The 24,508-nt window shown below is 42.5% G+C and overlaps 2 protein-coding genes across 2 annotated transcripts in view; both read left to right on the top strand.

Moving 5' to 3' along the window:
- The first annotated feature begins 6,652 nt into the window (after positions 1 to 6,652).
- Positions 6,653 to 18,812, top strand: LOC311120408 (serine/threonine-protein kinase Sgk1-like). The gene is made up of 9 exons (XM_084157844.1): positions 6,653 to 6,824; positions 8,595 to 8,670; positions 10,938 to 11,010; positions 11,256 to 11,441; positions 11,622 to 11,866; positions 14,927 to 15,146; positions 15,481 to 15,636; positions 16,235 to 16,324; positions 16,554 to 18,812. Exons 1-9 carry the CDS (start codon positions 6,755 to 6,757, stop codon positions 16,713 to 16,715), a joined length of 1,278 nt encoding a protein of 425 aa, XP_084013970.1. The 5' UTR covers positions 6,653 to 6,754; the 3' UTR covers positions 16,716 to 18,812.
- A 1,259-nt stretch (positions 18,813 to 20,071) lies between these two features.
- LOC311120386 (protein phosphatase EYA3-like) overlaps positions 20,072 to 24,508 on the top strand; it is a 39,843-nt gene continuing 35,406 nt past the window's right edge. The window contains exon 1 of the mRNA XM_084157842.1: positions 20,072 to 20,157. The gene's annotated coding sequence lies outside the window, so the exon portion shown is untranslated. The remainder of the gene's footprint in view (positions 20,158 to 24,508) is intronic.

Below are 24,508 nucleotides of genomic sequence, written 5' to 3'. Positions count from 1 at the left end.
AATCCATCACCTCTCCTCACCCTCCCTCCTTCCCTGAGCCGGCCGCCCAGAGTTCCCCTTCCTAATTCATTCTCTACAACGTCAAGATAAGATGGGAATTACTTTTTCAGTTTCATGTTTCCCTTCGTCATACATTTTTGTCTGAATTTTTTTCTATTTTACATACTGAGTTTAATCTAATCTTGGCACCCAGAAGCAAATCTGAGCTATTCCATTAACGTTTAACATTTTAACTTAAAGGCTGTGTCACGAGAGACTGTGGCTGCATCCTAAATCGCACACTATTTCCTATGTAGTGCACATAGTCCCATAGGGCTCTGGTCAAACGTAGGGCACTATGTAGGGAATAGGATGCCATCTGGAACGCAATCTATAGCTCCACAAATAAAACAATTACAACATCCCTAATCCATTTATTTGGTCAGGTTCCATGATTTCTAGGGTTTATGACTAATTTAGTTTTACCGGTAGTCATGTGTTATGGGGGACAGTTCTGGCCATTTACTAATACGGTCACTTTCAACCTCATACTGTGCTCTGGCCTGCTTATCAATCACGTGCACTTGAGATTATGTGATACCCAGTACAGCATTGACATTTACTTGTATCTATTGGTCTGTGCTCAGTTAGACAGAAAACAAAAGAGATAAGGTTCATGGCTCAATACAACCGTTGAACTGTTGTTTAGTAGAAACTAGTGTATGACTATTATGGGATAGGTGGGTGCCTGTAGAAAATGCAGGACATTTCGCAGAAACGTGTTGGAAGAAAAATACATGATTGTGGTGCTCTTTTCAAAGTGCCTGGAAATAAAACGTTATGGCCAAGGGCAAATATATATGTGACTTGTTATTAACCATAAAACAGACTGTATATTAGCAGCAATAACATAACAACTATTCAGTCGGGTAAAGCCTGTGCCTTCAGTAAATGGGCAACATACTCAATCGTCTTTTGAGCCTTTTTATTTCAATTGTGGTTATCATTGTTGTTTCTCTCCTGTCATCTGAGAGAAAACTTAACGTCATGACAGATGAGAGCAGCTGTGACCAGCTGTGACCAGCTGAGGGACTAACACTATGACAGATGAGACCAGCTGTGACCAGCTGAGGGACTAATATCATGACGGAAGAGACCAGCTGAGGGACTAATATCATGACGGATGAGACCAGCTGAGGGACTAATATCATGACGGAAGAGACCAGCTGAGGGACTAATATCATGACGGAGGAGACCAGCTGAGGGACTAATATCATGACGGAAGAGACCAGCTGAGGGACTAATATCATGACGGATGAGACCAGCTGAGGGACTAATATCATGACGGAGGAGACCAGCTGAGGGACTAATATCATGACGGAAGAGACCAGCTGAGGGACTAATATCATGACGGATGAGACCAGCTGAGGGACTAATATCATGACGGAAGAGACCAGCTGAGGGACTAATATCATGACGGATGAGACCAGCTGAGGGACTAATATCATGACGGAAGAGACCAGCTGTGACCAACTGAGGGACTAACATCATGACGGAAGAGACCAGCTGAGGGACTAATATCATGACGGAGGAGACCAGCTGAGGGACTAATATCATAATATCAATAACATACAATAAAAAGATTATAAAAATAAACAAAAATAATTATAAAAATGTATGCACTAACTGTAAGTCGCTCTGGATAAGAGCATCTGCTAAATGACTAAAATATAAATGTAATGACAGATGAGACCATCTGAGGGACTAACACTATGACGGATGAGACCAGCTGTGTGACCAGCTGAGGCAGCCATCTCACGGCAAAAATCACATTTGATTCAATGTGTGGTACGTCTTCATGTTTTCCCAATGCTGGGTGATGACTGCAGAAGAATAGCAATGAGAACGAGACAAACCCTTACCCTACTCCTCTCTCAAATCTGTTCAAGTCAGAGTAGGAGTGCTGATGCAGGTCTACGATCGGTTTAGCCTTTTAAATCAGAATGAACACAACTGTATGGACAAGGGGAACCTGATCCCAGAGCAGCTTTGTGAATACAGGCCCTGTTATCAAGTTCCATTGAATCAGCCAATATCTCTGTTTGCTTTCCCTGTGAAACGTTTGCTTTAGACTGTTCAGTGTAATGCAAAAAACATGAAAAGAACATCAGGCTCAAGATATAAAGATGACGCACTCATCAAAACATTGAAACCTTTCAAGAAAAAGCACATTTTGTATTTCAATACAATTCCATGAAATGAGTGATACTGTGGTAAAATATACACCAATTTAACAAGTCTTACTAACCTCCAAAGATCTGCATTCTTCAATAAGTACAATTTCAAACAGCTTGTGAGCGTGGCTTTTTGTTCAAACTCATGGGTTCAACGGCAGTGCAAATAAGCTTTACTGCATCCACTGCAATATTATACTGGCTTCATCCCAAAATGGCACCCTATTCCCTATATAGCGCCACTATTCCCTATGTAGTGCCCTACTTTTGACCATAGGGTCCTGGTCAAATGTAGTGCGCTAAATAGGGAAATAGGGTGCCATTTGGGACACAGATACTATTGCCTCAATATCAATACAGCAGCAGGATGAATGAATGGGCTGCAGAATGCGGGACTTGGACAGAAGCATTAGAACATGTGGATCTAACAGCCACAGCAAGTCTATTGTTTTACTCGGAGTCATTAAGCACTGTTTTATCACCGAGCTAGCAGAGGCAGCCAGGACGTTTTTCTGCATGGAATAGCACATCTCATTTCCAGAGCCTGTAGATTAAGAATGGGGTGCGTCACAAATGGCACCCTATTCCCTACATAGTGCACTACTTTTGACCAGAGCCCCATAGGGAATAGGGTGCCATTTGTGACGTAAAGTGGGTCTCTGTAGCTCAGCTGGTAGAGCACGGCGCTTGTAACGCTAAGGTAGTGGGTTCGATTCCCCGGGACCACCCATACACAAAACATTTATGCACGCATGACTGTAAGTCGCTTTGGATAAAAGCGTCTGCTAAATGGCGTATTATATTATTATTATATTATTACAGCAAGGCCATTAAAACAAAAACAATGTCCATCCTTGGGATATACACTACCGTTCAAAAGTTTGGGGTCACTTAGAAATGTCCTTGTTTTCGAAAGAAAATCATTTTTTTTTGGTCCAATAAAATAACATCAAATTGATCAGAAATACAGTGTAGACATTGTTAATGTTGTAAATGGCTATTGTAGCTGGAAACGGCAGATTTTTTATGGAATATCTACATAGGCGCACAGAGGCCCGTTATCAGCAACAATCAGTCCTGTGTTCCAATGGCACGTTGTGTTTGCTAATCCAAGTTGATCATTTTAAAAGGCTAATTGATAATTAGAAAACCCTTTTGCAATTATGTTAGCACAGCTGAAAACTGTTGTGCTGATTAAAGAAGCAATAAAACTGGCCTTCTTGAGACTAGTTGAGTATCTGGAGCATCAGCAATTGTGGATTCGATTACAGGCTCAAAATGGCCAGAAACAAATAACTTTCTTCTGAAACTCGTCAGTCTATTCTTGTTCTGAGAAATGAAGGCTATTCTATGCGAAAATTTGCCAAGAAACTGAAGATCTCGTACAACGCTGTGTACTACTCCCTTCACAGAACAGCTCAAACTGTCTCTAACCAGAATAGAAAGAGGAGTGGGAGGCCCCGGTGCACAACTGAGCAAGAGGACAAATACATTAGAGTGTCTAGTTTGAGAAACAGACGCCTCTCAGGTCCTCAACTGGCAGCTTCATTAAATAGTACCCGCAACACACCAGTCTCAATGTCAACAGTGAAGAGGCGACTCCAGGGATGCTGACCTTCTAGGCAGAGTTGCAAAGAAAAAGCCATATCTCAGACTGGCCAATAAAAAGAAAAGTTTAAGGGCAGTCTGAGATATGGCTTTTTCTTTGCAACTCTGCCTAGAAGGTCAGCATCCCGGGAGTCGCCTCTTCACTGTTGACATTGAGACTGGTGTGTTGCGGGTACTATTTAATGAAGCTGCCAGTTGAGGACCTGTGAGGCGCCTGTTTCTCAAACTAGACACCCTAGCCGCTCCCCTGTACCATCCACTGAACTGTGCTGAGATAACTAATGCTGAGGAAGTCAGTTATGCGTGACAGGGTACCATTTCGAAGAACAGTCTCAGGTTTGAATTTGGCTTTTCGCCATAACACAATGATTATTATCATTAGTAATGCTTTACTTAAAAATAATAGTAGTAGCAGTAGCTAGCTAGCTAAAAGTAGTAGTAATGATATAGCAGCAGTTAAATAATGTGATGTGGTGACAGGCCTAGTACATTTAAAAAACAGTGAACCTGTTAAACTCCACCATAAAGCCAACTGTCTGTCCCAGGCATTAGCTAGCAGGGGTCGCTCCACTATAGAGCCAACTATCTGTGCCAGGCTTTAGCTAGCAGGGGTCGCTCCACCATAAAGCCAACTATCTGTCCCAGGCATTAGCTAGCAGGGGTCGCTCCACTATAGAGCCAACTATCTGTCCCAGGCATTAGCTAGCAGGGGTCGCTCCACCATAAAGCCAACTGTCTGTCCCAGGCATTAGGTAGCAGGGGTCGCTCCACCATAAAGCCAACTATCTGTCCCAGGCATTAGCTAGCAGGGGTCGCTCCACCATAAAGCCAACTATCTGTCCCAGGCATTAGCTAGCAGGGGTTGCTCCACTATAGAGCCAACTATCTGTCCCAGGCATTAGCTAGCAGGGGTCGCTCCACCATAAAGCCAACTGTCTGTCCCAGGCTTTAGCTAGCAGGCCAGAGCAGAGGAGAGACAGTGTTAGTGTTATGACACACTTCCATAACAGACAGGGTTAGTGGACCACATGTATGGCTGCTGCTGGATAGAGCACTGGCCTTAAAGATCATAATGTCCTTCATAATATATAGTTTGTGTAACATACATTGGGCCAAGTCACCTCACAGCCTCACAGCCTCACAACCTTGACCAGCACAGTCACTTTAAGCACAGGTCCACAACTGGGCCTTATATCAGGATAGGGGTAAAGGACATTTTGTAGACATCTGTTTTCAGATGTGATGGTGCATTATAGAAATACTCTACTGTGCACACACTGGTTGAATCAACATGATTGTTTCCACGTCATTTCAATGAAATTACGTTAAACCAACTTGTTATAGATGTTGAATTGACGTCTGTGCCCAGTGGGATTTTGCATGCAGAATGTAATTGAAAATAACTTTTTATTGTTTTATTTTACCTGCATTTGAATTTCTCCTGCATTGACTTACTTCCATCCCACATATTGGATATTTGCTGATGATGCAAACAGGGAATTGGCTGCAGAAACTGAAATGTTTTAATCATGAAATGCATTTCTTTATCCTCATTCAGTATAAAGGAATACTGTTCATTGGTGAAAGTAGCCTGTATTGAGCTCATTATTGTATGAAGCTGGTAACAGTAGTCAGTGACGGGTAGTGCTGAGCGATTAGTGCTTTTTTTCGGTCTTTTTGAGATCGGTTTGGTTTCGGTTCGATTATTTAAAGAATATCACGGTTTTGAATTTATTTTTGTAGACATTAAATGCAATATGCATTATGTGGGTTGAATGCTGTAACAACACTGAATAAAACAATTAATAAAAGTCCCCACAATGGTAGTGACTGCGCATTAATGCTTATCACTTATTAACCATCAGTTATTCACATTACTTTACTTTAATAAAATGTTTAGTTTTATTTGGTGACTTTATTATTTCATTCCAAGTCATCATCTCATCTCTAGAGCTGCTGCCTATGCTGTCTGACAAAATCACTATTTTAGTAGTTCTTCAACGTAAATAAAAGCATACTTTTATGACTGCTCAATACAATACCAACTATCAATCACTCAGATCATGTATCTTCAGGCTAGCGAAGCAACTGCTTTCTATCCCTCTCAATCGTTCGTTCTCTCTCCAGTCTCTGTGTCTGCTCCGCATAGACCGGACATGTTTAAGCTGATACGCAATGGATTGTGGTCATTGAAGTTAATTACTATGTTTTCTGCACTAAACTATGTAGAATATTGGCCTGTTGGAAACTACAACTCCCTACGACGTGGAAGAGGTCAGGCTTCATCTGATTTATCTCTACAGAAACTGCACATCGAGCTCACAGAAAAAAACGAACGAAATGGAATTCAATTATTCAAATTGAACCGACGTTGATCAATTAGTTGTTAAAAAAACGAAAAATAAACCGAAATGTCGGTTAATTGCTCAGCACTAGTGAGGGGTCAATGTAGACTACTTGTGATTACATCCATGTTAATTATAAACCGATCCAGAGTGCCATTAATCCTATAGGTTCTGGAGAGATTATGGGCAGCAGTATTTTTCCTTTGATACATTTTTGGGGGGTTAGTATACAGTCAATGCGCACCACATACGGAGCGCAGCGCACCTCTCGTCATCCCACGCCGCCTGCACGCAAGAGATGGAGCTGCGGAATCCGGTTACATCAGCGCCCCTGACAGTTGCTTGGCAACCAAGTGATGTCAGTGTGCCTCTCCTCCTCAAACCACGTGTTCCGTACATAATAACTTGCTGCTCAGCGCACTGGATAGGCACTTATGACTGATCGTTTTCTCGGGCAGGGCTCTCGCTGTACTCACTTTACGCATGAAGTGGAGCAATTGGTTCTAGAGCAACCAGCGTCTTCTCCATAACGGAGCTCTCTATTTCTACTGCTTGTTTTTTGCAAGTGGATTTATCTTTTTGTTCAATATGGCTGTTACGGAGGCTCCATGTGACTTGTCTTATTGCAAGATGAGAGGAATTGTGTCAGTTCTCACTGGTAGGCATGTTATTCTGTTATTTCTGTTATTCTGAGTTCAATGTTTTTATTTAGATTCTAGGCTTACATTGTGCTGTTGAATGGAATGTGCATCGGTATGCTTTAGATTGTGAGTTTTTGCTGGACAGTCTATTGGTGTATATTCTTTCCTGAGTTGTTATTGTAGCCTTCGATCTGAAACTTGCATAACTGGCAATGGGAGTGCATGCACTAAATTAAACATTGGAATGCGCCCATATGTCAATTGATAATGAGTTGTCCCGATATATAGTGCACTTGTCGCACTATGTAGGCCTATGTGATATAGGCTATGAGCTTTATATTTCACTATGCGACGCTCCGGGTCGCAGAAGGAGTAGGCTATATACAATAATATTGTGTTGCGTAACGACTACATTACGCAGATAATGCGTTATAACGGGATCAATTCAAGCATCATTTTGAAGCTCCGAAAAAATACAACATGACAATTATGCAGAGTTTTAGTCCGGCTATATATCTATGTTGACCTGTGTGACGAAATGTAGGCTATGGTTTCCCAGATATCAATGTCCCAGTATCTAGCCTATAGGTAGACTAGATATACAAAAAAGTATGTGGACACCCCTTCAAATTAGTCGATTCGGCTATTTCAGCCACACCCGTTGCTGACAGGTGTATAAAATCGAGCACACAGCCATGCAATCTCCATAGACAAACATTGGCAGTAGAGAGCTTAGTGACGGTCAACGGGGCACCATCATAGGATGCCACCTTTCCAACAAGTCAGTTCGTCAAATTTCTGCACTGCTGGAGCTGCCCCGCTCAACTGTAAGTGCTGTTATTGTGAAGTGGAAACATCTAGGAGCAACAATGGCTCAGCCACTAAGTGGTAGGCCACACAAGCTCACAGAACGGGACCGCCGAGTGCTGAAGCACTTACGTAGCGTGTAAAAATCGTCTGTCCTCGGTTGCAACACTCACTACCGAGGTCCAAACTGCCTCTGGAAGCAACGTCAGCACAATAACTGTTCGTCGGGAGCTTCATGAAATGGGTTTCCAAGGCCGAGCAGTCACACACAAGCCTAAAATCACCATGCGCAATGCCAAGCGTCGGCTGGAGTGGTGTAAAGCTCGCCGACATTGGACTCTCGAGCAGTGGAAGTGCGTTCTCTGGAGTGATGAATCACGCTTCACCATCTGGCATTCCGGTGGACGAATCTGGTTTGGCGGATGCCAGGAGAATGCTACCTGCCCCAATGCATAGTGCCAACTGTAAAGTTTGGTGGAGGAGGAATAATTGTCTGGGGCTGTTTTTCATGGTTCGGGCTAGGCCCCTTAGTTCCAGTGAAGGGAAATCTTAATGCTACAGCATACAATGACATTCTAGACAATTCTGTGCTTCCAACTTTGTGGCCTGCACAGAGCCCTGACCTCAACTCCATCGAACACCTTTGGGATGAATTAGAACGCCGACTGCAAGCCAGGCCTAATCGCCCAACATCAGTGCTGACCTCACTAATGCTCTTGTGGCTGAATGGAAGCAAGTCCCCGTAGCAATGTTCCAACATCTAGTGGAAAGCCTTCCCAGAAGAGTGGAGGCTGTTATAGCAGCAAAGAGGGGACCAACTCCATATTAATGCCCATGATTTTGGAATGAGATGTTCGACAAGCAGGTGTCCACATACTTCTGGTCATGTAGTGTATATTGAAATACAATGCTCAATCTGATCAGTGACGTTGTATTCTCTGGGCACCCAGCTGACATAAATGCCTCTTTTTGAATTGCAGCTTTTATCAAGGAGAGGAAAATGGGCCTGAACGACTTAATCTCGAAGTTGGTGTCAAACCCACATATCTGTCAACAGTAAGTATTATGTGGAGCACTTGTGTGACCAAAAATGAGATGTTTGGATATTATATAGGCCATCAACTTCCGTCGCAACATAACAATAATTTAAGTATAAATATTTATCAAATAGTATCTGCACTGCACACATTAGGCCCCCTCTGTGGGTCAGTTCATCCACTTCCCACAGCATTACATCAGGCCTCTCTGTGGGTCAGTTCATCCAATTCCCTCAGCATTACATCAGGCCTCTCTGTGGGTCAGTTCATCCAATTCCCTCAGCATTACATCAGGCCTCTCTGTGGGTCAGTTCATCCACTTCCCACAGCATTACATCAGGCCTCTCTGTGGGTCAGTTCATCCAATTCCCTCAGCATTACATCAGGCCTCTCTGTGGGTCAGTTCATCCACTTCCCACAACATTACATCAGGCCTCTCTGTGGGTCAGTTCATCCACTTCCCACAGCATTACATCAGGCCTCTCTGTGGGTCAGTTCATCCACTTCCCACAGCATTACATTAGGCCAATGCATTTATTTATAATTGTATAGGTTTACCCCGCAGGTCAGTGAGTAATCCAATCCAATAAGCCTTTACGTGACGTAACTGTCATGAGTGTGCTGGCCTTACATTCTAAGTCAAAGCAGTAATCTGGTGCCAAGCAGGCAAAGCCAGCGCAAGAATAGTTATTTCATGTTAAGTGTGTTCCTGCCCGCTGCCTAAGCACCTTTTCTGCAAATCCCCAGTGTCCCCTAGACAGGGATAGCTGGGTAATTCAATTAAGCACTCACCACACACGATATGGTTTGTTCTCAACAGCCTGGCAAGCGGCCAGGTGGGGGTCTGGCTCAGAGGGACATTCCCAAGCACCTTATCTACCCTCTTCAGTAGCTCTCAAGAACCCAAGTGGGCCCTGTTCACAGCCTCTTAGGTTCTCAGCTGATGGTACTGATCCCAGCTCCACTCATGAACTACAATCCCGACCCTCTGTTTAATCCCAACGCTCTGTGTAAATGAAAATAAGCCTAAATTGCAATACGGTTTTGTAAAACCTTTGTAACTTAACTTTTATATAAGCGAGATAGAATCTTTCGAATAGAAAAGATACACCTACTGTGTGCAGTTTAGCAAAGTTGCACCCGGCTGTTTTCACCCGTTGCCTCTGCTACGACACATCCTCATTCCATTGGACCATTCCATTCCACATTTCCTGTGTTTCTCAAAATACAGCCGGGTGCAACTTTCCTAAACTGCATGCAGTAAGTCTATATTTTCTATTAGAAAAATGCGTTCTCGCCTAAACGAAAGTTACATTTAAAATGTCTCCAAAACTGTATCGCGTGCGAGGCGTATATTTGCGTTTAGACAAAGCATGGGCAGCATCGGAGGCGGCAGACAGCTTTGTGAATAGACAATATAACATTTACCGTCTATTTGAATGGGCTACCTTCTCCTGATGCTAGATGCTTACAGCAGTCTGAATCTGGGCTGACGCGCAGAGAGGCTTAATATGTGCAAACTTGTCAAAAAGGAATCCTGGACTATTTGATGAATATTTATACTTTCACAAAAGTTTGTCATATTATTGTCATGTTGCAATGTAAGTTGAGAGGCCTGCTTAGAACTAATGTTCAGATGGTGCTGCAGGTAGCGTTGGGCCAGTAACCGAAAGGTCACTGGTTTGAAACCCAGAGACCGACTTGGTGAAAAAAATCTGCCAATGTGCCTTTGAGCAAGGCACTTAACCCTAATTGCTTCTGTAATCTCGTTCTGGATAAGAGCATCTGCTAAATGACTAAAATGTCAAATTTACATGGTGTATTTAGTGGGTCAACAACAACTTAATTGTCTCTCAGTTAGAAAAGAGACCCTTATTGTCTATCAGGAGTTAGAGAAAATACCCTTTTTGAAAGCCTGCTTGTCCTCATGGGTCAGATCAACTTTAAATGACAGATGGAACCTTCTCTATCTATTTGCTAAATGTAATCACTGTAAAACTCACCCTTGTTCACCTGATATACCAACAGTCACAGGCATTGCAATGTCCGACTTCCAAAATGAGTACCAATCATAGTAATTGTAATACTGGCCTTCGATGCCACGCGAATTGATACTGTTATAATTTATGCGCTCTAGAAAATACGATGTCATCAGAGGTCATCCCTAAAAATCACAAAGTGGCAAATGTCAGTCAAAATAACATCAGAGAATCATCAGTGGCGGAGGATTCCATTTTAACGTTCTAAAGTTTTAACGTTCTAACATTCTCTCTGTTCATTCCTCAGCTCTGAAGTTGACTTCCTCAAGATCAATGAGAACCAGAATGAAGAGCTGGATGATGATGAACTTCTGAATCCAGTGAGCATAACACTTGGCTTGGCCCTTGGGGCAGACAGAAAGAGTTAAACCCAAATGGCACCATGTTCCCCATAGTGCACTCCTTTTGACCATGGCTCATAGGGCTCTCTGGTCAAAAGTAGTGCACTATATAGGGAATAGGGTGCCATTTGGGATGTATACTGAAAGATTCACATGGGTGTGAATAGATCATTTAATCCAGAGATGGTTGTTCTTACCTTCCTCCTCTCTCCTACTTTTCCCAGATGTTCCTGACCTCCCCCAGAAGCTCACTGGCTGAGGAGTTGGCGATCAAACCATGTGATTTTGACTACCTGAAAATCATCGGCAAAGGGAGCTTTGGGAAGGTGCTGCTGGCTCGACACAGGGACAGCAACGAGTATTACGCCGTCAAGGTTCTACAGAAGAAAATCATCTTGAAGAAGAAAGAGGTGAGTCTTTACTGATCTTCACTATAAAACACACAATCAATACTCCAAGCCTACTGCAATGGCCACAAACACATACAACCAGTTAGCTGCTCACTCAGAGGTTTCTATTGGTTACTTAATCAATATATTACTGTCATTGTGAATGGTATGCTCACCTCTCTCTTTCTCTTCCTCATCCAGCAAAAGCATATCATGGCGGAGCGAAGTGTCCTGATGAAGAATATCAAACATCCTTTCCTGGTGGGGCTGCACTACTCCTTCCAGACTACTGACAAACTCTACTTTGTCCTCGACTACGTGAATGGAGGAGAGCTGTTCTACCATCTCCAGAGAGAGAGGGTGTTTCTAGAACCCAGAGCCAGGTTCTACGCTGCAGAGATCGCCAGTGCTCTGGGATACCTCCACTCCCTGCATATTGTTTACAGGTACAAACTAAGATCCTATCCTACACCATCCCCTGGTGGTGGCTATATGTAATAGCACATGACAGGAAAAATACCACTCATAATGTGTAGTCTGGTTTTTGCCCTAAAACGTGCACCCGGGGAGGGGGGTTCCCTGGACCGAGTTTGGGAAACCCTGGTCTAGTCTAGTGAATAAGGACCGTAGTGGAAGTTAAACGCACGTAGACACTGTTTACCCACCTTTTTTTATTTTGCATGAGCGTTTACCCACCTTTTTTTATTTTGCATGAGCGTTTACCCACCTTTTGTGGAAAAATGCATTGAAAGTATAGGAAGCGTTACTTTACTCACCGCAAACCGCGATCATCGTTTACCCACCAATTGTTTTTACCATTACATCACTAACCACGTTTCCATCCACAGTTTTTATGCGAGTGAAGTCATACTGTATAAAATACAATAAAAAATCAGGACAGCCGTGATGGAAAAAGGAAGTTTCGGTACAATTTAATAAATGCTGAAAGATCATTTCGACAAGGTGGTATCTTTTTGTGTCTGTAAAATTAATTATGCAAGAAATGGATGTGGAAACTCCTTAATGCACAAATATTGATATAACAACCATCATATCGATATGGTGTGTGGTCCTCCCACTCCATTAAGGGAAACCATGCAGTTTATTAGGCTACAGATTAAATAAATTGAGATGAACTTCACTGGGTGGTGAAAGTTCATCTCAGGCTCTGTCGTAGCCGGCCGCGACCGGGAGACCCATGGGGCGGCGCATAATTGGCCCTGCGTCGTCCAGGGTAGGGGAGGGAATGGCCGGCAGGGATGTAGCTCAGTTGGTAGAGCATGGCGTTTGCAACGCCAGGGTTGTGGGTTCAATTCCCACGGGGGGCCAGTTTGAAAAATAAAAGAATGTATGCACTCACTAACTGTAAGTCGCTCTGGATAAGAGCGTCTGCTAAATGACTAAAATGTAAAATGTAATGTAAATGTAAAGAGCACGGTGATCTTGATGCTCCTTTCCAATACATATCGAGGGGATTATTCTGATGACTGATGCTTTACTGCTGTTTGACAAATACTCACTCTTATCCAGTGCTTAATTTGTAAATCTGGAAGAGCCGGAACAAAAAGTGACCTGGGGAGCTCAGAGGTACTGGAACACATGAGAAGAAAACCTAATCACATTTATAATAAAGCATTTCATGCATATTTACATTTACGTCATTTAGCAGACACTCTTATCCAGAGCGACTTACAGTTTAGTGAGTACATTACTTTTTATTCATACTGGCCCCCGTGGGAATCGAACCCACAACCCTGGCGTTGTAAACGCCATGCTCTACCAACTGAGCTACATCCCTGCCGGCCATTCCCTCCCCTACCCTGGACGACGCAGGGCCAATTGTGCGCCGCCCCATGGGTCTCCCGGTCACGGCCGGATACGACAGAGCCTAGATTCGAACCAGGATCTCTAGTGGCACAGCGATGCAGTGCCTTAGACCACTGCGCCACTCGGGAGCACATATCATCACATTTGCGTAGTGGCATAGCGCAGTAGAGTAGAGGAACTTACAAAAGTTGCACACATGGAGGAAAAAAATTGTGGCCTAGGGTACGGGACATTTTTGTCCTTGTATAAACGCATTTCATATGCAATTCTACATGACTAGAGATTTAGGCATAATCTTTTTTAATGCCACGTTCAAAACAACTGGGAACTCGGAGCTGGGAAATCTCAGACTTCCGAGCGTTCAAGACAACTGGGAAATCGGGGGGGAAATGAGCTCCGACTGGGAAAATTCGTTTTGAACTGTCATCCAACTCGGAATTCCAAATAGGGAACTCTGGCCTCTTTCTACAGCTCTGACTTTCCGACCTGAAGATCACTGACGTCATGATTCGACCTCGTATTCTTTCTATTTCCCAGTTGTTTTGAAAGCACCATAATACAGCACAAAATGTCTGCAAATCAAATGATCGAAATGAGAGGCTACTTTGACGCAGACAAAATGAGAATCTGAGATCAATGAAAACGACCTTGTCTTGAATCCATCAATATCCTAGGCCTAGGTGTGTGGAGACATATTGTAGGCTACAATATGAGGAGGAAATTATAGTCCTAAAAATGCTTTCCAGTTTTACTGACTCACCCAATGACGTTCAGCTCACTCGCTGGTGATGGCCGATGCGCTCGTGCCAAAAGCCTCTCTCTCTCTCTTATTTTACTTTGTAAAATAATATTTTGATGTTGATCAAATATTTTGGTATCCTACAGCTGACAGATTAGTCTTCTCTTTTCAGCAGGAGACATTTGCTTTCCAACCGGTGTTTTCCGGCGATTGTAGACTATTTTAAATATTGCGAAAGGCCAGTTTTGTCTGCATAGCACTGCTATCCATAATAATCATGTAGACTAGCCTACCCGCGCTGTATCTGTTAGCTGTTGGCTAGAGAATGCCAAGAACAGAGTAGGCACATTTGCTATTTAACTTAACAGTTTTTGTGACAAAACTATCCGTAGAGTTGAAAATGCGATGGAAACACATTGAACTTTAGATTTCTATTCAGTACATAAAAACTTAAGCGAAAAAGTACATTTTGTGTGCACTACGTCAACACCCACTGATTTTTATCTGCAGCAAGTCTGTTTGGTGGAAACACACCGCTGGTGGGAGAATGCGCATATTGTCTTTGTGCGGAATTTAGAATATTTGCATTAAAATCTGTCGCCCGATTGGATGGAAACCTCGCTAGTGATAAAAGGACTGAATGCTAAAAGGGATACTGAAAAGGACTGAATGCTAAAAGGGATACTGAAAAGGACTGAATGCTAAGGGATACTGAAAAGGACTGAATGCTAAAAGGGATACTGAAAAGGACTGAATGCTAAGGGATACTGAAAAGGACTGAATGCTAAGGGATACTGAAAAGGAGTGAATGCTAAGGGATACTGAAAAGGACTGAATGCTAAGGGATACTAGGTAATGAATGTGACTAGAACAATCTAAATATTGTATTTATTTGGGTGCCTTTTTCATAAACCTCTCCCCCTTCTCTGCCCCTTCACAGAGATCTGAAGCCTGAGAATATCCTGCTAGCCTCTACAGGCCACATCGTCCTGACGGACTTTGGCCTCTGCAAAGAGGGCCTGACGCCCACTGGGACCACTAGCACCTTCTGTGGAACCCCAGAGTACCTGGCCCCAGAGGTGCTGCAGAAGCAGGCGTACGACCGCACAGTGGACTGGTGGTGCCTGGGCTCAGTGCTGTACGAGATGCTCTACGGACTGGTGAGTCATCCGTACGCTTTTTCACCATCTCTGCCTTTCATGGTTCAGTTTTCTTTCACTTTTCACAATGCATCTAAATGTGTTATTCAATATGGTACCCTAAAAAATGGCACCCCTATCCCAAATTGTACCCTATTCCCTGGTCAAAGTTAGGGTACTATAAAGGGAATAGGGTGCCATTTGGGATACAAGCCTATGACACTATGTCACTATGTCAGTTCAATATAGAGAATGCCATTACAAATCACAAGTACACTGACAATCATGGTGCCTGGTGCGTTAGGAGCTTGACTAAGTAGCGTGTACACATTTCTTCTCTTTGTCTCCTCCATAGCCACCCTTCTACAGTCGTAACACAGCTGAGATGTACAGCAATATCCTGAACAAGCCTCTGATACTGAAGCCTAACGTGTCCAACTCAGGCAGGGAAATGTTGGAGGGACTCCTGCAAAAGGACCGCACCAAGAGGCTGGGAGTGAAAGACGATTTTGTAAGTATATATATATATATATATATATATACATTTACATTACATTTTAGTCATTTAGCAGACGCTCTTATCCAGAGCGACTTACAGGAGCAATTAGGGTTAAGTGCCTTGCTCAAGGGCACATCGACAGATTTTTCACCTAGTCGGCTCGGGGATTAGAACCAGCGACCTTTCGGTTACTGGCACTACGCTCTATATATATATATATATTATATATTGTGACAGATATATATATCACAAGATGTTGGTGCCACCTTAATTGGGGAGGACGGGCTCACGGTAATGGCTGGAGCGAAATGGTGGAATGGTATCAAATACATCAAAAACATGGTTTCCAGGTGTTTGATGCCATTCCATTTGCTCCATTCCAGACATTATTATGAGCTGTCCTCCCCTCAGCAGCCTCCACTGATATACACACACACACACACACACACACACACACACACACACACACACACACACACACATACACAAAACAACGCAGAACAATCAATGTACTATACAAGACATAAAACAATTCTAACAAGGTGTCAGTAAAGTTGTTCTGTAGTGTTCTGTGCCAGTGGGTTGATGTAGTGTCTCTATTTACCTGTAGATGGAGCTGAAGTGCCACAACTTCTTCTCACCCATCAACTGGGATGACCTGATGGCCAGGAAGATCACACCACCTTACATTCCCTCAGTGGTACGTACATTTATCAGAAGACTGTATGCTGTAGATGGGGAACTACCTCTAGCCCACGCCTCCACCGATCCCAATGCTTTTAGACTTGTGGGGAAGTAGTGAACAAGTTCACACTTCAGGATGAAAGGAGATATTGGAACTTACCTTTATGCGTGTGAAATGTGAATTTAATGTTTGTTGTTTCGGAGCCCGTCTCTAATGCACTTCTCTGGTTGGTTGGCTTTCACAGAGCGGGCCCACGGACCTCAGGCACTTTGACCCAGAGTTCACCCACCTCCCTGTGACCTCGTCGCTGTGCAACACGGACGGCCTGATGGTGACTAGCAGCATCAAGGAGGCAGCTGGAGCCTTCCCAGGCTTCTCCTATGGGCCTGCTGACGGCTTCATGTGAAGGAGTCCTCTGTCCACCTCTATCCTCATCACCTCTGTAGAACAAATAAAACACAGAGATACACGTACTGTATGAGTGATGTGGGAGGTGTGCATGACCCGCTAATAAGGCTCCTGAGAGGAAAAGGGGGTCTAGAACTCCAGATCTTGTGGGATTGTTGCATGAGGGGTGTACATTGCACGGGACTCCAATCTTCAACACCAACGATCCTACCTACCTGATGCAAAAGTGTGCCAAGGTGGGACATCGTTTTTTTGTACCACAGGGAGAAAGGACATTTCTCTCTAATCGCTGTGGACCACGACCACTGTCAGAAGAAAAAAAAGAGTGAAGTGCCTGAAGTTTCAAGGCAGCGAGAACAGAGAGCAGCACTGTACCAGCAGGGTTGTATCAAACACAAAGACTGTCCAGTCTGTTTAGACCTATGACCCCTGGCGCTAGCTGTAGAGGGCCTTGCCTTCCTGATCATTCTGTATAGATTGAAGACTTACATTGTCACAATGCATTTGTTGTCGTTTGTTGTGTGAATGCTGGATTGCACTTGAGGCATTAAGGGTGATGAAGGTGATTGCATTGCTTAAGCATCCACTCTGTCTCTTGTTCAGCTGCATATCTGTTCACCCCTGAAAATCGTAATATGAATATCTGTTCACCTTCAAAATATTAATATTAATATCTGTTCACCATCACAATCCTATTAGCTAAACAAGTAGGAAAACACCAGAATGGATCAACATGAAATACGTTTGTTTTGGATCAAATAGGGTACTATGGTACAATCTGAACTCAATTCTACCGGTGACCAATTTTTCTCCACATGCAGAAAATGTTGGGGCAAAAAAATTACTATGTGTAGAAAGCAGACACAAAATATTTTATTTTTACAAGAAATCTGCAATATAATTTCATGTTATATTAACTGAATCTGACCAAAAAGTCCATTGGTTTTCCATTTCCAGGTACTGTTCATCTTAATACTATATATCCGTCCGAGTAATTACAAAGTACTCTTTTCAAAAACATGTTTTTCACTTGGCTCCTTAACAGAAAGCAAATAGAAATATATTACCAAGCTCTAAATATGTACAACAATTTATACATCTAAAAAGAAATGTACTCCCTAAGTGGGAAAAATCCTGTCTTATTTTCTAACCTATCTTCTTCTAATACCTGCACTTTACACATTTACCCACCTAAGACTGTGTTGACAATTTGTGTTGACATGCTGTTTGTAGAACTCATTCATATATTTGTATCATAAATACAGAAAATGGGGTAAATGATTTTACCAGCAATACTAGGTCTTCTGCAATAATAGCACATATTATATCAATCATTGTTATTCTCGTGAGTGAAAGTGATTGCTGTTTTGCTGGCAAAACACAAGATTTTACATTTACATTATAATCCATTAGATTGTTATGTACTGTATACCCATTTGCATCGTGTACAGAACTCCTGCTAGATTGATAGAAAGGTACTGTGAATGTCTTTCATTTAAAGTGTGCCTGTCTGTCCCAGCCATGTTAGGATAGGAAGTCCTGATCCATATGTGCGTATCTATTTATTCCCTGTTATCCTCATGGTCTAGATCAGTGTTTCCCAAACTCGGTCCCAAACTCTGTATTTTTTGCCCTAGAACTACACAGCTGATTTAAATAATAATAATAATAATATGCCATTTAGCAGACACTTTTATCCAAAGCGACTTACAGTCCCGTGTGCATATATTTCTACGTATGGGTGGCCCCGGGGATCGAACCCACTACCCTGGCATTACAAGCGCCATGCTCTACCAATTGAGCTACAGAGGACCAACTCATCATCAAGCTTTGATTATTTGAATCACACTGTGTAGTTCTAGGGCAAAAACCAAAACGTGCACCCAGTGGGGGCCCCGGGACCGAGTTTGGGAAACCCGGGGTCTAGATAACGACCTGAAAAGTTGCGCTGCTACAATGATGAGAGCTTAGACTGAAATGACTCTTTGTAGACGGTTTATTTACTGATGGCCATGAATAGTGTAATAACCATCACAGGCTTTCTCCATGTATATTTATTTACATGTCATGACACATCATGTACTGTATGTTTAAAGACCAGAGGACAAATTCCTAGTATGGATAAATTAAATATTGAATTGTAATCTATCTTTTCAAAATGGTAAATAAAATGTATTGACCAAATTCAAATGGAATGTGTCAACCGAGTGTTTTTCTGGAGGCCAGTTTGATATTGAATCAAGGAGTTACAAAAATATATATTCATAGATCTTCATATTAATTTAAAAAAGCACCATTCACACCCGGTACATTTTGATTATTGGTGCTGCTCTTTTGGAAAAATAGGCTACATTCAATTATTATATTCCATATAATTTCATAAACATGTTTTAATGTAGAAACAAGTTTAGGGGTAATGCCAGGACAACCGCATCAAATAGGCCATAAATCAAAATCACAACAGAGCCTCTACTTCAGGGGTTCCCAAACTTTTCCTGCCTACGACCCCAAATTGACACTAGAAAATGCAGGGGACTCCATTTCGAAAAATGATATTCCATAGTTAACCCTGTTTGATCATATTCACAAAAATGTTGGGTCCGGCATGCTGTCCCAACTCATAATAATGACATGAAAGCACATAAAAGGCCCTTAGTTGACATTAACATTTGTATTTCATTTTAAGAAAAAATTGTTGTTAATTTGTTTAGAGATTTTGTAATGGGAGCCCATTTCAATTTCAGGGGACTGACCCCAAGTTTGGGAACCGCTACCTCCTTTCATGGAGCACCATCTGTAAAAAAAAATCCACATGCTGTTACATTGTTACGTTTCATTACTCCACTTTTCATGCTGTTACATTGTTACGTTTCATTACTCCACTTTTCATGCTGTTACATTGTTACGTTTCATTACTCCACTTTTCATGCTGTTACATTGTTACGTTTCATTACTCCACTTTTCATGCTGTTACATTGTTAAGTTTAATTACTCCACTTTTAATGCTGTTACATTGTTACGTTTAATTACTCCACTTTTAATGCTGTTACATTGTTACGTTTCATTACTCCACTTTTAATGCTGTTACATTGTTACGTTTCATTACTCCACTTTTAATGCTGTTACATTGTTACGTTTAATTACTCCACGTTTCATGCTGTTACATTGCAGAATGTAGTCTAAACCAGAGACATGTATAAAAATTGGCACAACTCAAAATATATAGCTCTGGGCCCGGTTCTCCCAAAAGCATCTTAAGGCCAACTGAGTTAATTTTGGGAAACCGGGCCCTGGTCTAGACTGAATATTCAGGAAAACGGCACGCATGCGTACCACAAACAGTAAAAACTTCCTGCGAAATAGTGGTCCCTAACAACAGACAAAGCGGTGTGGAATCAATACGAAGGAATTCAACTAAAATAAAACACATTACCCCAATGGTAAGGTAAATTTGACTAACTCTAATCATATACCTAGCTATATGGCCTACATCCATGTTGGTGAATTTTCAAAACTTTGGAAGGGAAGTTCCATCACTCCGTTGGCTAGCTAGCCAGCTAACGTTGGCCAGCGTAGCATCTCGAGAGAGTTAGTTAGCTAAGCTAACAGCTAACGTAGCTAAAAACAATGCACTTCGCGAACTAGCTAACACTTTCTAACCAACTCGCTAGCTATGGCCCCGGTACTCACCTTTAATTAATTGCAATATCTCCAAACATATTTATAACGTTCCAATGCCTCCTTTTTTTGCAGTTAGCTAAACGAGAAGCCACCTACTAGCTAACTAGTAATTATTTGCTAACTGGACTTCACCTTACATTTACATTTTTGTCATTTAGCAGACACTCTTATCCAGAGCGACTTACTGGCCCCCGTGGGAATCGAACCCACAACCCTGGCGTTGCAAGCGCCATGCTCTACCAACTGAGCTACACGGTACTGCACATCCTGTGGACAATCATCCTTTTTTCCTACTCTGTCGATTGGTTCAACTTACAAGCGGTTAACTGGGCAGGGTTAGAGTCAATGCCATTTCACTTAAGTCAATTCAGGAAGTAAACTGAAATTCTAATTCCAATCTTTCTCATGAAAAAGCTGTGAGGAAAACTTGAATTTGAATTTCAGCTACTGAAACGGACTTCATTGAAATGTAATAGACCCCAGCCCAGATCACAAGTGCTCCCTTACTAACTGGCAGCTTTCGGGAGTAAAACTGCAGCAACGGCTATACTATACACAGGTGTAACATTGCAGCACGCTGTCCTTTAGTAAGCGTGCCATCGCTAGCGCCTTTATTTCCTGAAAATAATTTTAGCTATGTGGAACCTGATTATGTTAAATTCAGTGTTGTTGCTAATGTGTGTAACGTTAGCTAGCACACACTTCTGTTTTGGGCATGCGTGCTAAATTATCTATTTGAAAGTCCCCCCGCTAATTTTTATAGAATGGAACTTGGATTTGCGTAGAAAGCAGAGTTGGTTAGATAACTAGGTATCATCCACAACTTCTTGAATATTGAAGTGACAGACTAGAGCAGGGTTTCCCAAAGCACGTTTTGGTTTTTGCCCTAGCACTACACAGCTGATTCAAATCATCAAAGCTTGATGATGAGTTGGTTCTTTGAATCAGCTGTGTAGTGCTAGGGCAAAAACCAAAATGTGCACCCCAGGTGGGCCAGGACCAAGTTTGGGAAACCCTGGACTACAGAAAGGCAGTTATGTCACTCACCCACCACCACAGATTTACATTTACATTTTAGTCATTTAGCAGACGCTCTTATCCAGAGCGACTTACAGTTAGTGAGTGCATACATTTTCATACTGGTCCCCCGTGGGAATCGAACCCACAACCCTGGCGTTGCAAGCGCCATGCTCTACCAACTGAGCTACACTGGACTGAGCTACACAGATAATGCCAGCATGGTCATTGGTAGCTAGCAGATTGTAAGGGGCTGATAGCATGGTCATTGGTAGCTAGCAGATTGTAAGGGGCTGATAGCATGGTCATTGGTAGCTAGCAGATTGTAAGGGGCTGAGAGATTTTGTCTTGGAAAAGTTGAATATTTTGCAGTGTTTGTTATATCACGACGCCAGGACAGCGGAGTCACTCACCACCTTCCGGAGACATTTGAAACCCCACCTCTTTAAGGAATACCTGGGATAGGATAAAGTAATCCTTCTACCCCCCCCCCCCCCAAATTGTAAAGTGGTTATCCCACTGGCTATAGGGTGAACGCACCAATTTGTGAGTCGCTCTGGCTAAGAGCGTCTGCTAAATGACGTTAATGTGCCCTTGAGCAAGGCACTTAACCCTAATTGCTCCTGTAAGTCGCTCTGGATAAGAGCGTCTGCTAAATGACTAAAATGTAATGTAAATGTAATATGTGTCACTTTTATGGGCATGTCGCAGCAGTGTGTAGGAGGACATGGGACAGAGGAATGTGTAGTTTTCGGTGGGAAAAGTTGTGTACTGTAGGGGTGCCCATGTTGCTGGGGATCGGAGGTGTCCGGTGCGAGAGAGGCAGGTTGAGGTGGCCAGGGTCAGAGTAGTGCAGAAGATGTATGCTGAGGCAGTGAAGAAAGTAGAGGGAGGATCAAGGGTGAGGGATTCTGAGAGGATCCCTGTGAATAGTAGATCTGTGCCAGAACAGAGGGTTACGCCAATGAGTGATATGTTTCATTTACATTTTAGTCATTTAGCAGACGCTCTTATCCAGAGCGACTTAGTTAGTGAATACATTTTTTTTTTTTTTTTTTTTTTATACTGGCCCCCCGTGGGAATCGAACCCACAACCCTGTTTCAATAAGGTTGGCTTCTTAGCATTCGTAGCAATGGTTATCAACTGTACCGCAGAGATGGAACGTAAGTCACAGAAAATAGATGTTGTGGTGGCAGCTGCAGTGAAGTACTTGGGGGGGTACGAGATTTGACTTCAGAAGAGATGAGTGGTAGTGTCCCGTCCTCCCAGGTCGTTGGCCTGGGGTAGGATCAGATAGGGTTAAAGTAGTGGAATAAAGTTGTGGCTTTTAATGAGTGTGGGGTTAGTTGTTAGGGTTATATATACAGTACCAGTCAAAAGTTCAATAAACATTTGGAGACTAAATATAGTTTACACGTTGTCAACATTCTTCTAAGCCAAACCCATCTGTTTTGCCCCATAGTTGCGCACGTATCGGGTTTGTTGCTAAACAACCAACCCGTCTATAGCTAGACAACTAGACAGTAGGTTATTTGTTACCAATAGTCCATGAATCAGGGGGGTCAGTCAGAACAAGGAAGTAAGAACAGAATCCAAAGGAAAATCAGTTCTATGGGCCGGTTTCCTGGACACAGATTTAGCCTTGGTCCTGGACTAAAAAGAATGCCAAGTTTGGGTTTAGGCCTAATCTGTGTCCAGGAAACGGGCCCTATATGTTTTTTCTCATAATGTTGCTCATAGAGTTTGATTTGATTTAGATTCATTTAACAAAGATGAGGCTAATGCAAGGACCATGTCAGGGACCATATCAGGGACCATGACTATAGACCAAGCCAGTAGTCAGCTAGGCCTGTGTCTTCATGGAGAGTTATGCTCAATCCCCAACACTTTGCAGACTAAATCTCAGTTCAGGTGATGCAATGATGACAAGACCAATCTTTTGTCGATCCATGTTTTAGTCCAGTTAGCACAGTGCTCCTGTAAACAATCCATGTTTTAGTCCAATTAGCACAGTGCTCCTGTAAACAATCTATGTTTTAGTTCAATTAGCACAGTGCTCCTGTAAACGATCCATGTTTTAGTCCAATTAGCACAGTGCTCCTGTAAATGATCCATGTTTTAGTCCAATTAGCACAGTGCTCCTGTAAACGATCCATGTTTTAGTCCAATTAGCACAGTGCTCCTGTAAACGATCCATGTTTTAGTCCAATTAGCACAGTGCTTCTGTAAATGATCCATGTTTTAGTCCATTTAGCACAGTGCTCCTGTAAACGATCCATGTTTTAGTCCAATTAGCACAGTGCTCCTGTAAACGATCCATGTTTTAGTCCAATTAGCACAGTGCTCCTGTAAACGATCCATGTTTTAGTCCAATTAGCACAGTGCTCCTGTAAACGATCTATGTTTTAGTCCAATTAGCACAGTGCTCCTGTAAACAATCCATGTTTTAGTCCAATTAGCACAGTGCTCCTGTAAACGATCCATGTTTTATTCCAATTAGCACAGTGCTCCTGTAAATGATCCATGTTTTAGTCCAATTAGCACAGTGCTCCTGTAAATGATCCATGTTTTAGTCAAATTAGCACAGTGCTCCTGTAAACGATCCAAGTTTTAGTCCAATTAGCACAGTGCTCCTGTAAATGATCCATGTTTTAGTCCAATTAGCACAGTGCTCCTGTAAATGATCCATGCTTTAGTCCAATTAGCACAGTGCTCCTGTAAACAATCCATGTTTTAGTCCAATTAGCACAGTGCTCCTGTAAATGATCCATGTTTTAGTCCAATTAGCACAGTGCTCCTGTAAATGTCACCTTGTCTCATTATAGCGGGCAATAATAACAGAAAAGTCATCATAATACTCACAAGACGTTTGCTTCTCAAGAGAATACTCCTAGGCAGCACAGAGACGTCCCCATATTTGTAGTCAAGCCATCCCACAGGAAATAGGCCTACAGGAAATTCACCCATTATTAGGTGATAAAATATGATAAACAACAGATCTGTCAAATATTTAATAAAGTAGACTATAGCCTATTTATAAAGAGAACGTACGTCTGTGGAGCAGATAGCAAAGCAGTTCTCTCCTTAGCTTG

The sequence above is a fragment of the Coregonus lavaretus genome (assembly GCF_964263955.1).
Source record: "Coregonus lavaretus genome assembly, chromosome: 3".
NCBI lineage: Eukaryota > Metazoa > Chordata > Actinopteri > Salmoniformes > Salmonidae > Coregonus > Coregonus lavaretus.
Note: the sequence above shows the minus strand (reverse complement) of the source record. Positions and strands in the feature narration are given on the sequence as shown.